A 17,449-nucleotide genomic window follows, 5' to 3' on the forward strand; every position below is an offset into this window, starting at 1 on the left:
ACATGACCAAGAGTAGATGGTATGGAAGAAAGTCCCCATAGATCAGTATGTACCAACTCTAAAGGTTTAGTATAACTTTATTCAAAGGCATTAAAAAGGGAAGTCTTGCACTCTTTCCAACTTTACAAGTGTTGATCGAAGTATGTAAAGTATCCCACGTTTCTTTCTATAAGTGTGGATACCTAATTAGTAGCTGCTGTTTTGAATAGCTTGACACCCAAGTAAGTCAAGTATAAATATATAAACTAAGGTGTAGAGAAAAACAACTCTTTAACCTTATTATTCTAGCCTCCACTATTTTCCATTCTTCTTCTTCTTGGTTTCTCTATTACAATTATGTTTAAACTCTCCTAGCATCACCACTAACATGTATCGGAGCAGCAGGTTCAAATCTAAATTTAGTGGTATGCTAGGAGAGGTAACCCCCAAAATAAGTATATAAGAAAAAAAAAATCAATTCTTTTTCAGTTTTCAATATAGTATTCAATTAAAATTTTTATTTTTCTCACAAGAAGTTTCCACTGGTGTTTAAAGTTTGTTTGAAGAATGCTAGGAGAGAGATCCGAAGTTTCTCAGTATTGGTTTCTTAGTATTGTTTCGCTTCCGCAGTCTCCTTCTTCAGTAATCTTTATGTCTTAATATTGATAAGAGGGGCACAACCTCTCTGTATCTCACAGTCTCTGAAGTTAGTATTGACGAGGGCGCCAAGACGCTTTGGTTTAGCCTAACCTGCTAGGGTTCACGCGCTCTAGGCTTTGTATATTGCAGTTTCTAGTGGAAGGCACTCACGCGATCGGTTTAGCATTTTGCTAGGCACGCACGGGCTTTTTAGGTCTGTTAAGATAGCATACTCTCTTCATATCCATACAATATCCATACAGAGAATAGGCTCCTATTATGATATTGGACCTTTGTTATTTTCATGAGCTACATATAAACATGTTCGTTTATTGAAATCGTTGGGTTTCTTGATTGAAAGTATTGGTTAAACCTGCTTCAGATTGGTGTATGGTGAAAATATGGAGATATGAGCTCGTTGAGTAATTTTGAATATTGTTGGTATGTCAAATTTGAGAAATATAAAGTTTGATGTCAGTCTTGTTATGGATGTTTGAGTTTCTAGCTTACGCGTAATTGGTATTAATGACCAAAGTATTTGTTATATGTTTCAAGTTGTTTGCTTGAAGTATTATAGGGGCACAATATCTCTATCTCGCGAGGAATTATTCTTTATATCTTCCTTTGTTTCGGAATCTGTTCCGGGAAGAACACAATCCAAGAAGGAAGCACCTGACCACCAACCCTCTATAGTGAGTATTGTTTGATACATGTTGATAAGAGCCCAAAATTGTAGTTTCAACCCCTTAATAGTATTATATTTAGGTCATTTATGTTTATAATAAATAAGAGTTAGTAATGTCTACGTGTGTTTGTGTATTTCAAGTTTTGGAATCAATTATGTGAAGAAATGCGTCACTTTTGCAAGAGAAATGAGTCAAATTGCTTGCTAGAGAAATTATATGATTAAAACAATAAAACAAAATAAAAAATAAAATCAGCCTACCTATCTAGATAAGTTTGAGAAATATGATGAGTGAAGAAAATAGAAGAGAAAAACCTGTGTAAACAAAAATTAGTTAGTTGCTTCGAAAGAAAAAGAGAAAGAAAAAGAAATAGAAAAAGGAAAGAAAAGAAAACTTCCAAAAGGAAAGAAAAATAAAAGTTAGAACTCCAAAATAGAATCAAAATGAGTCAGAAGCCAAAACAAAATGGCTAAGGATGGAAACAAAGTGTAGAAGCAAAATAAGAACAAGGTTTTATCTAGTTACATAATATGAAGACCCTATTTTATCAGATTTGTCTTTTTGAATATCCATTTCCTTTATTCTTTAACCAATACCTACGCCCCGTATTACCTAATAAAGACATCTAGCTCAATTAGGAATAGGTTGGTGTGATAGTAAGTGGTAGATGTGTTTGATTGACCTCGGTTTCCTTGGATTGTCATTAAGATTGTGAGGAAATGTGTGCTCATTGCACACTGGAGTTAGCAAACTTGAGTGGAAAAACCAGAGTGTTATTTGTCTTAATGCATTCCTTGTGAGAACCTACTTAAGCACGCTACCTAAAAGTTTCAGAAAAAGACCTTCCACTGCATTTCATATCATAGTTCATTGTATAGTTGTTTATCTTAAGATGATTTGATTATTATGCATGTATTAATTTAGGAGTTAGATTGATGATCCTTGTTTAAATTCTAGTTAGATGTATAGATATCTGAGATAAATTAGGAGACAATTACTTTTATTTCTTAGTCATTGTAGTATAAATGAAGTTTGTGCGTACCTTATCTAGAAAACTCTCAGGTTATAACTCGTCCACTAGGGAATTTTTAGTGGTTTAAGGTCTTATTGCATATGGTCAATGCAATCGCACTCAGCGAAACGAGAGTAGTTAGGAATATATTTTTGGTCACTTATTTTAATTTCACATATTTGCTTGAGGACAAGCAAAATGCTATTTGAGGGTGGTTTGATAAGAGCCCAAAACTGTAGTTTCAACCCCTTAATAGTATTATATTTAAGCCATTTATGTTTATAATAAATAAGAGTTAGTAATGTTTATGTGTTTTAATATATATATTTCAGGTCTTGGAATCAATTATGTAAAGAAATACGTCACTTTTGCAAGAGAAATGAGTCAAATTGCTTTCTAGAGAAATTATATGATTAAAGTCCAAGTTTCAAAGAGAAAAAACATGTTTAAAGCCTAGCCAAAGCTGAAAAGTCAAAGTCAACGCGGGTAGAAAAAGAGTAAAAAAGTCAACAAAACTTCCACAGGTCGTATTTTTGGACTCAGATCTCGGAATTTAGCCTATTATATGTCAAAACGACTGGCTCAGAAAGAGATTTCTAATGGTCCAAGTCTTGACCCGATCAAAGTAGTAAAAGTGGACAAAAAGGATATTGCAGTAAATTCCCACAGAGAAACCCTTTTTGGACTTAAGTAATTAGGTTTTGGGTTTGATTTAGTAGCCTAAAACATAGCTCCAAAGCCCATGCATGAAATTGTAAATTTAACCCTCTCCTATATAAAGAGGGTTAAGGCTAAACACAATTTGGCTACTCCTCTCTCTCTCTCTCTCTCTCTCTCTCTCCCTCTCTCTCTCTCATTTCTTTAGTTTAGTATAGTTTAAGTAATTATAGTTTATAATTGTAGCCTCCATAAAACCTCCATTAAAATACCTTCAAGTTATTATTATTATTTAATTCAATTGTTTCTCTTTCTATTATGTCTTCTTTTCATTCTTTTGTTCATGATAGTTCTATGAATCAAAGCTAAACTCCCATTAGAAGGAGTTTGAATGAAGCTTTGAGATGATTTGATTTGTTAGTATAGATTTGTTGTTTAGGATTTTAAGTTTAGGTTTTTCTTGACTTAGAGATAAGAAGAGTTTAACCTAAATTAGATAATAGTGAATTTGACATGAGAATGGGAACAAGCCAGCTTTCTTTCATGCTAATTAGTTTATGACTAGAGATAGTATAAACCCTAGTTAGGGGTCATTAAAGGTCTAGTATTTATATTTTAATCTTGTGTGAGAATATCTAGACTAGGGTTTTCTATATAAATCTATGCTATAGCATGTTAAGAAATTAAAAAGTGAATTTCAATCTCTCTCTATTCTTCTCTATATTTTATTCAAGTCATATTAAATTGCTTTAATTAAATTAGTATAAGTTAAATTCATATATTTAGTTTCGTAGTATAAATTCACATCCATAAATATTGCTCTCACCACTGTTTTCTTGTGTTTGATTAGTTGAATTCGTTTAAGTCTAGAGAGTTAAGAGTGGAATGATTTTGTACTCTATATATTGTATGGATATACATGTGAGAGTAGAAAATAAATAATTGATAACGTAAGAATAAGTTAGAGAGATTTAGTAGTTATGGTTTTACCGTTTATCACATGTTCTGTTAGAATTTTTTTGTGTATTGGAGTATGAAGTATTGTTTTTTGGAGTGGGAGTTGGTTGATCTTTGGTCGTATAACTTCGTCTTTGCTTTGTTATTTGAAGTGGGTATTGGTTGGTTGTATAATTTCAAGTTTTAAGTTTAGTATGGTGGGGTGGTCAGTTTATTTATTGGGTTGGTATTTGGTCTCCTCTATTTTAAGTTCAAGTCGGAATAGACAAGTCTTTGTATGTTTCAACTTAGCCTTGTATATTCCAACTTGAGGAAGAAAATATGGAGATATGAGGAAGAGTACTCATGTCTCCATATCCCATATTGCCTTGGCGAACCCACTTCATGAGGGTGTGTGTACCCCTCATACCAGGCATATCAGCACTCAAGTATTCAGGTAGCAGTCACGCCTAAACTGCACGTATGTTTCAGGTAGCAGTCAAGCCTAAACTTCACTCATCAGTATTCAGGTAGCAGTCACACCTAAACTGCACGTATATTTCAAGTAGCAGTCAAGCCTAAACTGCACGTATGCTTTAGGTAGCAGTCACGCCTAAACTGCACGTATGTTTCAGGTAGCAATCAAGCCTAAACTGCACTCACTAGTATTCAGTTAGTAGTCAAGCCTAAATTGCACGTATGTTTCAGGTAGCAGTCAAGCCTAAATTGCACTAATCAGTATTCATGTAGCAGTCAAACCTAAACTACACTATTCAGTATATATCCAGGTAGCAGTCAAGCCTAAACTGCACCAGTGTTCAGTATTCAGAAGTACCTATAATAGTATTTTGTTGACGTCAACAGTGATATTGATAGTAGCAGCCAAGAAGCGCACATCAAATCAGTGTTATTACAAAAATCAACACTAGTACATGATGGTAAAAGATTATGACGGTAAAGGAAGCTCCTCTCATGAAAGAGTTTTCTTAATTATGTGTTTATTGCACTTTTCTTGGTTCTAGTCCTATCTCCTGGAGAACAAAGAAATAGAGCACTGTATCCCGTTCTTCTGGTGAAGCCGAATATCGATCCATGGCTACCATTGCGTGTGAACTTCAATGGTTGAAGTATCTTATGCATGATTTAGGCATCTCTCACCCCTCTCCAATGACCATGTTCTGTGATAATCAGGTTGCACTCCATATTTCTCAGAATCCAATTTTTCATGAACGAACGAAGCACATCGAATTGGACTGTCATTTCTTACGCGACAAGATACATGCCAAGTTATTATCTCCAACGTTCGTTCCATCCTCAGATCAGGTGGCTAACACTTTCACTAAACCTCTCGGCAATGACACCTTTATGAGATTAATTCGCAAGTTGGGAGTTCTTGATATTTACTCTCCAACTTGAGGGGGAGTATTAGAAGTAAGAAGCCGCGACGCGTGCTCGACATAGTATAACTCAAAGCGCCAGCCAGCGATTTCGAACACATACTCGCCGCCCTGTTTCTAAAGTTGTATAGATCTTTGTTATTTGTTTATATATTTCTGTTCAAGTGTATAGTGAGGTTTGACACCAATCTTAGAGCATCTCTAGGTGGTGGTAGTATACTCTTCAAATTTGAAGAAAAAAATTGAAGAATCTGGTCGCAAATTTGGACCAACTCTAGGTGGTCGCAAATTCCATTAGCAAAAAACAACCCACGCGACATTATCACTGTCGCGCGACAGTTGGAGTGTCACATGTACAATTCCAAAACAACCCACGCGACATTAGGAGTGATGTGCAACTATTCCAAAAGGAAAAAAAAAAAAACCCCCTACACGACATTACACATGTACAATTCCAAAACAACCCACGCGACATTAGGAGTGATGTGCAACTATTCCAAAAGGAAAAAAAAAAAACCCCCTACACGACATTAGTAGTGGCGCGCGACAGTACCACTAGCGCGTAGTGCTGGTTAAAGTCAAAAAAAAAATTGGGCCGACATTTGCAATGACGCGTGACATTACCAATGTCGCTCCGCATCAGCATCCAAATTGCCAAATTTGCGAACAAACAGGTGATGCGACCGAATTTGAGGCCACCTAGAGATGGAATTCCGAGAAATTTTGAAATTTTTCTTCAAATTTGAAGAATTTGACAGATTATACTACCATCTAGAGATGCTCTTAGGAACTTGTAATCTCTATATAAAATATTGTATGAGACCTAAAAATCAATCAAGTAAATATTCTCTCAAATCAATCTCTCTCTAATTTATTAGAATCCAAGAGAATACAAGATGGCAATATTCAAATGTATTTGATTGGTGTTGGTATTTAGAATATTTGGCTTGCTCGGAATGACACAAAAGGAAACGCCACTAACAAGTCCCAGAAAATTTGTTATCAGAGACTTTTTAATGTTTTTATGAAACTATCACAAGAGGAAAATTTGTTATTCAATAACTTCATGCGTGGGATTTTTTTTTTGAAATTTTGATTTTAAGTTTGCAAACAAAAACAACAATTCGTACGGCGCAATATTAAGTAGCTAATGATGCCAAGTTGCCAAGTACATGTTTTCTTTTTCCTCTAAACTAGCAACCCGCGTTAAGTTTGTCCTCGGAATCCATGTGCTAGTCTCGAGTCTTTCTCTGTTTTTTTTTTTGGAAAAGTTGAAATACAGTGTCCATAGACTTTGTCATCTCAAATTGCGTTTTGAGAAACACGATCTGTGGAGCACTTCGTATTACCCTATACTTTTTCAACATCAATCATCAAATCAGTGCAACTACTTACCATATAGTCATCCAAAAACATAGCAATACTAACTTCCGAGATTCTCACATGAAAATAAAATCCATTGAGGTGGATCATAATTCATTTGTTCAGTGAATATTTGAGACTACATGTGTTAACCAAAAGTATGTATTCTACCTATAGCCTTAATCAGGCCCATTTCGCTAATAGAGACATCAAACCCGTTCCTAGTAATAGACAAACGTACACATGTAACTGAAGCTTTCCATTGTTTTGGATCTTTGCACTCATTAAATCAGCTGCCAATAAATCTACTAATGCCATATATATTAGTATACCAGCTGAAGCTGCGTTTAGAACACCTTCAACAACTAGAGCAGTTTGGGAGTTTTCTTTGTAAACATTTGTGATTCCTATACCAATTGCTATCCCAATTGGAGTTGTAAGAGCAAAAAATGTTGCCATGACAGCAATGGATCGAACTTTAAATTTTGCCTATAAAACCCATAAAAAAATGTCAATATATAAATGTATTCATTTGTACAAATTCATAAGAGCATGTGTGAACTAATTAAAAAATGGGACAAATAACAGATTACTGGTGAATCAAATGACTTCTCAGTGATCTGATTTCTCATTGACTTTGATAATCATTTTATATTATTTCTACACTACGTAGTTGAGGAACCAACTTCAGTAACAAATATCCATGGTAAAAGTTAAACAATAATGACAACCGATTATAAGGTGGGTAATCAGTTTATGGCAATCATAACTCATTCTGCTGAAGTCGAATAAGAAACTAGTAAAACCTATTAATCTTTTATGTAAAAAGATGAAATTACTACCTCAGAGATGCATCCACCAAGTCCCATTCCCTCAAAAAACTGATGAAAACACAATGCTATAAGCAGAGGCTTCATGGTAGAAGAGCTTTCAGAAGCACCCAGTGAAATTCCAATAATCACTGAATGTACTACAATTCCCAACTCCAAAACCTAAAACAACACCAACGCATCAGATAGAAGATAAAAATTTAAAGAGACTACAATGAAACAAAATTATTATCAAAGAATTTGGAAAACAATTAAACACGACACTAGAAAGCCTAATATAATCATTACCTGTGCTATCACACGATGTCTAATTAGATTACCTCCACCAGATTCATTTGATTCACCAACACGCCCATGGGCATGACCATCTGTGACATGGGTATGAACATGAACTTGGCTACAAAGTTCTCCATTCTTTTCTTCATCTGCATTCACTAATTTAGACTTATTTGAACTTAACCTTTGAAAGTAACTTGTAGCTACGTTCTCCACCATCAGTATTGCTATCGCAGCCATCATGGCAATAAATCCAGTAAAAGGGAAGTTACCCCATGGATTATCTTTAAGACACGGGGATGTTAACTTATCGAATGCGTCAGGCAAAACGTGAATGAACCCGGTTGCTAAAATCACACCAGCAGCAAAGGCCTTCATCATGAAAAAGAAATTGCTTCCAGGTTTAAATGCAGAAATTTTTTTCGATAGTATTGGAATACATACTCCTATAGCACCACCAGATAAGATTGAAGCAATTGCAATGATCTTAAACGTGAGCACTTTGCTTTTGTTCACGTTATTAGTCTCTTCATTGTCACAAGTACACTCTCCATGGGCCAGTAGCGGAAGTAATAGAAGTAACAACAAAGTGAATGTGGTAAAAAACTTCGAGGAAGAACGAAATAGCTCGATCATGTTTGTAGAAAATTGAAAACTACAACTAAGGTATGAAGAATGGTGAACAATACAACTAAGCAAACCCTGTTTTAGTTATTTATAGGGAGTACGAGAAGTGTACTGTATTAATCTTTGAATTATTATGACGACATGTTATTTAAATAGATTGACTCATTGCCATTTTTTTCTAACTTAACATTAAACAAAACTAGCTCTAGTATTGTTTTCTTGGAAGGAAGATAATCATAAATATAAACATATGGTAACACAGTGTTGTCATTTTCTTTTGAGAGCGAATTTGTGGACAGCAAATAGTTGTATGTCTTGGGTTTGAACATAAACATATGGTAACACAGTGTTGTCATTTTGTTTTGAGAGCGAATTTGTGGACAGCAAATAGTTGTATGTCTTGGGTTTGACCAGGCTAGTGATCTTACATGGTGGTCACATCCGAGAGAGAAAATAGTTGTATGTCTTGGGTTTGACCAGGCCAGTGATCTTACATGGTGGTCACATCCGAGAGAGAAAATCTATCTTCTAACTTAATGGATTTGACTAGTGGTAACACTTCTCTATGGTGTATTAGGCCTCAACATTGTCAATGACTTAACTGCTGTTTGTACATTTCATAATTTCACATAAATAAAATTGCAGTTACAAAAAAAAAAATGGTTGTATGTCTTGTGGACTTGAGGTTTTGTGGACTCACAAAATTATTTTCTTTCTTCTTAATTTTGTTGCAATTGAAACTCTTGGCCTTGATTTCTATTGTGGTATCTTGAGAATTTTTTTTCTATTTTTTTGGGTCTAAGAAAAGCCCAGATAACTATTCAATTTATGCACTACTTCTCACGTTGGTTTGTGGCTCATTGATTTACTGCAACTGGCAAGTCGCATTGACCACAGCTAATTGTTATTGTTAATAGTGTATTAATTTTAGAGATTAAGACAAACAAGAAAATGAAAACAATTTTGATCTTTAATATCATATATTTCCTGCGATCTTAATATAGAATCACGTACTAACTAAAAGAAGGGGGGAAAATACCATTATCATGGACTTGGAGGACCGCTTTCTTCATTTGAGAGGATATACCGAACAGTGCAGATTTATTAAATAATTAAAAAAATCAAATAAAATAGAAAAGTCAACTAGTTAAGATTGCATTGGGGACCTCCGGCAAACTGTATTCTGTGTTTGCTTTATTACAATTTTTTAGACTTATGTCCCCACCAACTTATCTAATTAGATTTTCGTCCCCAGTTCTTTATTTATTAGACTTACGTCTCCAATTTCACAGCTCACTTAATTCGGTCCTTGTGCATGTGTAAAAACACATTTACTCCTGAACAAGCAAAATGACAAAAATGCCCATTTATTCTATCAAGACCAAAAATTTGCAAATTGACACGTGGCATCATCCCTCTCATTTAATCCAACGAACCCAAATATTTTCTTTAAATAACACCTAATATCTTTGCTAATTTAAATTGACCAAACTACCCTCAAGCAAGTTTAACCCATGTACCACATGTCAACATCTGTGCAATCAAATCAACGGTTCATAATGGTTCATGCATGGTACAACAACATGGGGACTAAATGTTGCTGCTTCCGGTTGGGGCCATCAGAGCGATGTTTTTACTTCTCACAACCGGAAAACAAACTGCTGGACCAAGCTCTAAGGGTGGGGCAGATATTCAACCTTTACAGGTGGATGAAACTGTAACTTTTGATGATATTGGTGGACTGTCAGAGTATGTTGATATGATGCTTTGAAAGAAATGGTTTTTTCTCCCTTACTGTATCCCAAGTTTTTCACACAATACCACATAACTCCTCCAAGAGGTGTTTTGCTGTGTGGTCCCCCTGGCACTGGGAAGACACTTATTGCAAGAGCTTTGGTTTGTGCTGCATCAAAGGCTGGTCAGAAGGTCAGTTTTTACATGCCAAAGGGAGCTGATATGCTCAACAAATGGGTTGGTGAGGCTGAAAGACAACTTAAATTACTTTTTGAAGAAGCTCAAAGGAATCAGCCATCCATAATCTTCTTTGATGAGATAGATGGCCTTGCTCCTGTTAGATCAAGTAAGCAAGAACAAATCCATAATTCCATTGTGTCAACTTTACTTGCTCTGATGGATGGTCTGGACTCTCGCGGTCAAGTTGTTCTGATTAGAGCCACTAACAGGATCGATGCCATTGATGGAGCCTTGCGTCGACTTGGATGATTTGACTGTGAATTCAATTTCCCTTTACCTGGTCTTGATGCACGAGCCGAAATTCTAGACATTCACTCGCGAAAGTGGAAGCGACCCCCTTCAAAGGACTTAAGGATGGAACTTGTTGCTAGTTGTGTGGGATGCCGTGGTGCTGATTTAAAAGCCCAACGCACTGAAGCTGCCATTCGTACTTTCCGTGAGAGATATCCTCTCAAGTTTACTCTAGTGATGACAAGATTTGAACATTGATTTGATTGGTAGGATATTGACACGTGGCACATGAGTTAAATTTTTTGAAGGTAGTTTGGTCAAATGAAGGTGGCAAGAGTATTGGGTGTCATTTAAAAAAAATATTTAGGTTCGTTGGATTAAATGAGAGGGATAATGCCACGTGTTAATTTGCAAGCTTTTGGTCTTGATAGAGTTAATAGGCATTTTTGTCATTTTGTTTGCTCAGGGGTAAATGTATCTTTAACATGCACAAAACGGACATAGTTAAGTGAGATATGAAATTGGGGACGTAAGTCTAATAAGTGAAGAAATGGGGACAAAAATCTAATTAAATAAATTGGTGGGAACGTAAATCTAAAAAACTACCTTTATTATTAGAGAGGGAGTAGGCAGTAGGCACATACCACCATAGTTCGGGATTTCGGAATTCTCGGAATTCCGGTAAATCCAAAAACCGAAATCCAGTAAATTTCGACCCTATAGAATTCGGAATTTCGAATTCATTCGGAATTTCAATTATTTCGACACTATGTTTAAAATTTCGATTTTTTGAAAAACCGAAATTCCAAGCGGAATTCCGGAGTTTCGTTCGGAATCACGAACTATGCATACCACACAGCAATGCTCTCACTTTGTACTGAGTAGGTAAGGTATCATTTACTTGTGCCTTGTGGGAGGACAGTAGGCGGGCACACCACCACTAACGCTCATACTAAGTGTTGGTTGATTTTGCTTTAATTAAGTAATCCCGTTGTAATAAAAATAGAATCTTAATCCTATGGAACTAGAGCGTTAAGATTTTATGAGTTTATCGATATGATGACTGATCAATTGATTATGATCCATACACTTTTGGAGGCAAACCAATATATGTTTCATACTACCTCTATTTACCTATGTAGAGAAAAAGACGTTTTCTCTCTGTTGTTAAGGGCGCGACCCGTGCTCTATGTATGTCTGGACAAGGTGTGTGGCGTGCTTATGCCTTTGGCAATTTCCAGATTGTTAGGTGCGACCCGCGCTCTATTTATGCCTGGACAAGGCGCATGGTGCTTATGCCTTTGGCGATTTCTAGATCGTTAGGCGCGACCCGCGTTCGACTTTGTCTGGCCAAGGGCGCGACCCACACTCCACCATATTTCAACAAGATACGACTGTTTCAGAAGTTTTTTTTGAAATAGTATAAATATAAGTTTTTTCTGTAAAAACTTAACCTAACCAAAACCAAGAGAGATTATAATTAGGGAAGCGATTAACTTTGAGTTGAGTGTTAAATTCTTTGTGAGTGAATTGAGAGAACTTATGTCATTCTTTCTCCGGACATCTAAGTAAAGCTTGGAACTTCATGATGTGGACGTAGGCAAATTGTCGAACTACAATACATCTCATCTTGTGGTTTGTTCTTCTTTTACATTAATTATTTTACTTTATATGATTGTTATTTGATATTGAGAAGTGTTGAGATATTACTTGGAAGGTGTTAAAGTCTTGTCTAGTGAAAATGATCGATCTTTGTGTAGGATTGATTTATTTGTTGTGGATAACGTTGTTTCCGCATTGTACAATTCACAACAACCTACTAGTCTGATTTGAAATAACCAATCAAATTGAAGAACAACCAAGACAATTAAGATTGAAACTAATTACAATGATAGATGTGTGAGATGTACAATCCGTCTAGACTTTCTCACATTAACAGAGTGGTTTTCAAAGTGCAATTTGCACCCGTACGTACTTCCATAGTTCCATTCACTGATATAGTAATTAAGCTACAATGGAGGCACTAAAGGATCGAAGACAATTAGCAGGGGATTGGAGAACGAAGAGAGGAGCCATCTCTCTTAAACAATGTTTTGTTTCAAGTTTGAGGTTTCCAGCTTCAATCCCACTTGAATATCCAAGATGGCTGGCCTTCAAACAGATAGCGACTGAAGTCACTATCGACCGACCTTTTCAAAAGGGTGTGGGGGCAAGGCTCTATTAGCTTTCTGGAGTTGATGTAGTGTATTTCATTTTGAATTCAAGAGCATGGTCTTCATTTATACTAAGACATGGTCTTCATTTATACTAAATCTTTCGGCAAACCAATCAGCTTAAAATGAGTAGTACAAAAGTTTCAACGCCGAAATATTATCGACACTAGCATACGGCCATACGTGTACACACTCTGAGTGTGTACTATTCATATTCCACTAGATTTTTGGACCCGTTTAACGAATGGGGACCATTTTTATGTAATTTTTTTTTTTCATTTTATTATTATGTATAAAATATCTGACTTTCAAATTATATTGAAACTTATATAGTAAATTAATTGATCAAAGTTCTCAGTGCCAATAATTTAGTGCTGAGCAAAATCTATTAAAAGATAAAAACTTGCGTTGTTGGTCATCAGTGTGGGGAAAACTGGCACGAAGGAGTTCCACTAGCATTTCTTTATAGCATTTACTGCTTCTAACTCCAATTACTGTAACATTTGGACCCACTAAAGAAAACAATTAATTATATTTCTTTGTTTCCACTTATACTTGTAAACGACATATTAAAATGAGATTTTCATATATGGGAAACCACAATTGATTTTAATCTAAGAGTTCAATATAAGTTTGTTTTTCCCTTATTCCAAAAACCTACAAAAGATAACCAACCTTAGAATACTCATTTTTTAGTATTTAACTTCAAAATACTCATATAGTCAAATAAAATTAAGCACAAAACAAAATTTTGTTGAAATCTTACATGTAGCTAGTAGATCTTATGCATCAAAATCGATTAAACAAAGATATGGAAAGAAAACTCGATAAAGAAATTAAAGCAATTAATTAGTCCAAAATTTGTGGCGTCTTTTAATTTTTTGTTTTTTAATTCTTAGCCCATTAGTATACCTAACACGTGTTGTCACTTTAACCACCTGCATCTCTAATTTCCACACGTGTATTCTCGCTCTGATTTTTTTGAGATATCAAATGGGTTAACCTATCTCTTGAGCATTTATCTTCAGTTGACTTTAGCGAAGAAGTAAATTCAGTAGTTTTTAAAAATGCTTTTATTTTAAAAGTGTTGCTACCCTTGGAGTTTTTAATATTTAGTCATACTGTTAATCACAATATTTTCGTTTGGTCCTAAAAAAACGGATGTTAATTAGAAAACGGTCAACTCGCAATCAACGCTAAGTCAACTCAGTCAAGCGTCAATTTTAATAAACGAACAATTGTAGACCAACACAATTTACTATTATAATTAGGACTAAAAGCTAAATCATTTTGTGGTTTCGGCAAGGCAGCTCTAGGGCAGGCTATTTAGGCATCCGCCAAAGGGCCCCACATTTTAGCGCAATAAAAGGCCCCCAACAACTGTCTAGAAATAAGGTTTATGAGGGTTTAGGCAGGCCTGGTCCATTTGGAATTCTTGAGGTCCAAAGTCTACTTTTCCACCACTTAACACATAATATCTTTATTAGTCTACTTAAGATGTGGTGTCTACTTCACCACTTATTTCTCTAATTTCTACAGGTGTATGTAGTCAATTATTCATATTTTTAACTTATCTCTTGAGTATCTATTTTAATTGACTTAAGCAAGAAGTGAAGTCAGTCGCTTTTAAAGGTAACTTCTATTTTTCCCATTTTGTTCTCTTTAGACACTCCTCCAAGTCTTCTCAGTAAGCTTCTTCAGGTACTCTCTATTATCTAATTATTATAGTGGTTCTTTAATTCAGGATGGGGAGAGGAACTCAACCACATTGTGAGTAATTGGTTGTTTGAGGAAGTGACCCAACAAAAATAGACTACATATCAAAATATTATATATGCAGTCATGGAATATTACACTATAAATTTTAATTTTTGAATTATTATGTAGCAAAAAGTTTTAACTATAAAATATTGCAATGATTCAAATTTTTGTCCATGTCTTAGAATTATTGTATCGTTTCTCTATCAAAGCTCTAGGGAGTAGAGATTCAATAGGTAGGTGGAGATTCGACTCTCCTTTTAGCTACAACCTCTGAAGCCAATGCAACTATAAATCCACTGTGTTTTATGTGTTATGGTACCGTACGTGTTAGATTGTAGCAACTCCATGGACGATGTTCTTTCTTCTTTATATCCTGGATAACTCTCTAAAAGTCTGAACTTATATTCCTTGCTAAGACATATTCTCATCCGTTCTAGATTCCAAATAGTTCTACCGGATCCTTGAGCACTAACTGATGATACACACCAAAGAAGTTAGCATCTTATCCAAAAACCTCTCACTCACACTTCAAAACAAAGGTACATACGAACTTTTTTTTTGGGGGTCCTCTTTCATCCAATTCCAATTCAATCCCAATAAATAGAGTTATGAAATTCCTGAAAAAAAACATATCATTCAATTCAAATTAAGCATGACGTTAGCACAACACCTTAAGGTTCAATGACATACACGTGATAAAACACTACTTGTTTTAGACATCAAAAGATCATGATTGCCATAATTATAAGCTTGCTAGCTAGACTACCAAAAAAAAAATGCTTGTTAGCTAGTTGTGTCCCACGTGATAGAGTTTAAGGTCATGGGTTGATGAAAAATACACAATCATAATGATTACATTATTTAAAATTACAAATAATCAATGATTCAACCTACATATAACTATGAAGTAAACCAATACTTTACAATTCTATATTGAAAACATCAACCTATATATAACTCTAAAGTAAACCAATACTCTACAATTTTATAATGAAAACACTGAGTACATCAAAGCATAGTAATTCATGTCACCTTCTTGATTAAATCCAAGCATAGATATCGTTGATGTCCCTTCTTAATCCTTCAGGCAAATATTTGATTAGCTCTATTTCATCTTCTCCACTTTTGTCGTTCAAAATGATGTACTTTATGTGTCAAGCGAGATGACAGTTCCCTTTGTTTCATTTATCATAGTGGTCTGGTTAACAGTAGAGAAGAGTCTTTCTATCTCGAAGCCCTCTAAACACCCTGTTTAACAATGTGGAAACCCTACAACAAAATCACACACCTTAAACTTTGTCCTATAAATTGAAAATAGAATAAACAGGTGATCTAACCTCTTTTGCGATCACCGTTCAAAACTTTTCCATTAAAGCCTTCTTCTCTAATTCCATATACGAACTCTTTCTCGGTGGTGCTTCAATATATTCGAGTTTGTTCTACTATACAACAAACAAAAATAGTACTAATTGATTCTACTATATTACTCACACATAGAGATTATAGAAGTTTTAGAAGAAGTGAAATAGATGAGACAGTTGTACTTTTAATAGGAAACAACCAATAGCCTTCCGGTCTCAAAATGGCACTTGCATCAAATTGAAATTTAAGTGATCCACGTGACAAAACCAAGTATTGGGAAATTGCCACATAGGAAAGAAATTGTCCACCTCAATTGCTTTAATATAGGGAGGTGATCTACTATCTATATACTAAAGTAGCATATTAGATTTTGAGTTCGATGGTCAATGAGATGAATAAAAAGAAACAATCCATATAATTTTTTTTTAAAATATTTTATAATTTATTTTTTTGAATTATTATGTATCAAAAATTTTAACTCCAAAATATTTTAATGATTCAAGTTTTGATCAAAACGAAGAGGCTTTCTCACTTTCGAGAGAGAGATTCATCGACCAACACTTCCTTTCAAACCATTCAAAGCGAGGGATTAAGATTGCTTAGTCTTCATTTTTTTAAATTTCCTTCAACATCATGCCCGACCACTCTTTCCTGACAACAACTCCAATGATCGATGTATGCTTCTCAAGTGGCGTAGTATCAATATTCCTTTCAAACTATTTGGTTGTCATTGCTGCACACGCTTATATACAATGAAACTTGCTAGCATTTTTTTTTATCCCTTTTATAATCAAACTGCAATATATATTCACAATTAAAATAAACATAATAAAGAATGAAATGAATGTGTGAAAGAAAAATATAAGAAGAAATATCATGTTGGAAAAAATCAAAATGACAGTAAGATTGCTTGAAGATTTTGCAACTTAAGTGCGTCGACAATGGTATTATTTACATTAGTTCTCAAACATATGTTGATTTCAAACAAACTTGAGAAAATATTAAACACGATGATTTGTGTCTCACAGAGCCTCACCATGTTTGATATGATGCACTCAAGTTTATTGTTGTGTTTAGGGGACATTTGGATAGAAAGCCACAAAGCAAGAAAGAAAAAAGCTTAAACTTTATGCCAATAACGAAGAGAATGGAAGAGTATGAGGTTGAATTGCCCTTTAAATTAGGTTGGGTAGAGTTTCAGAAGCTCAAAACTCTTGCTTTCTAGATAGACTTTGGTTCCCCCCTATCTTGGGCCTATCCAACAACCAAAGCAAATCAGACGTCAACCCATCAGTCCCCGATCTTTTCTATACACAAATAGAGTTTCCAATTGTAATGGTTTTCTCCTTTCTAGCTTTATAGTTTTTTTGCCAAACGCCCCCTTAGTGTTTGCCTCCACCATATCCACGAACTGTACTTTCAAATAGAAATGAAAGTTTGTAATATTTTTTCATCTCCACAACAATACAATGAAACCTACAAATTCATAACACCAAGTCCCGCGAGT

General features: G+C 35.0%; 2 protein-coding genes across 2 annotated transcripts; one reads left to right on the forward strand and one right to left on the reverse strand.

The window, feature by feature from the left end:
* Nucleotides 1-6,742: 6,742 nt before the first annotated feature.
* Nucleotides 6,743-8,458, reverse strand: LOC147495833 (zinc transporter 5-like). The gene is made up of 3 exons (XM_086564556.1): nucleotides 7,787-8,458; nucleotides 7,511-7,660; nucleotides 6,743-7,157 (listed from the first exon to the last, which is right to left on the reverse strand). The coding sequence occupies exons 1-3, from the start codon at nucleotides 8,408-8,410 to the stop codon at nucleotides 6,852-6,854; spliced, it is 1,080 nt and encodes a 359-aa protein (XP_086420682.1). The 5' UTR covers nucleotides 8,411-8,458; the 3' UTR covers nucleotides 6,743-6,851.
* Nucleotides 8,459-10,177: 1,719 nt separating this feature from the next.
* Nucleotides 10,178-10,624, forward strand: LOC147495834 (ATPase family AAA domain-containing protein At1g05910-like). Its single transcript, XM_086568479.1, has one exon. It carries the CDS (start codon nucleotides 10,178-10,180, stop codon nucleotides 10,622-10,624), a length of 447 nt encoding a protein of 148 aa, XP_086424605.1.
* Nucleotides 10,625-17,449: the final 6,825 nt, after the last annotated feature.

This window comes from Coptis chinensis, chromosome 6, assembly GCF_015680905.1.
Source record: "Coptis chinensis isolate HL-2020 chromosome 6, ASM1568090v1, whole genome shotgun sequence".
NCBI classification, from domain to species: domain Eukaryota; kingdom Viridiplantae; phylum Streptophyta; class Magnoliopsida; order Ranunculales; family Ranunculaceae; genus Coptis; species Coptis chinensis.

Bases quoted from the DNA above. Each gene is read 5' to 3' on its own strand.
- LOC147495833 (XM_086564556.1), bottom strand. From the start codon at position 8,410: ATGATCGAGCTATTTCGTTCTTCCTCGAAGTTTTTTACCACATTCACT. The intron at 7,661-7,786 runs GTAATGATTATA...GTGTTGTTTTAG, and splicing joins GACATCGTGTGATAGCACAG to GTTTTGGAGTTGGGAATTGT. The intron at 7,158-7,510 runs GTAGTAATTTCA...TGGGTTTTATAG, and splicing joins TTGGTGGATGCATCTCTGAG to GCAAAATTTAAAGTTCGATC.
- LOC147495834 (XM_086568479.1), top strand. From the start codon at position 10,178: ATGGTTTTTTCTCCCTTACTGTATCCCAAGTTTTTCACACAATACCAC.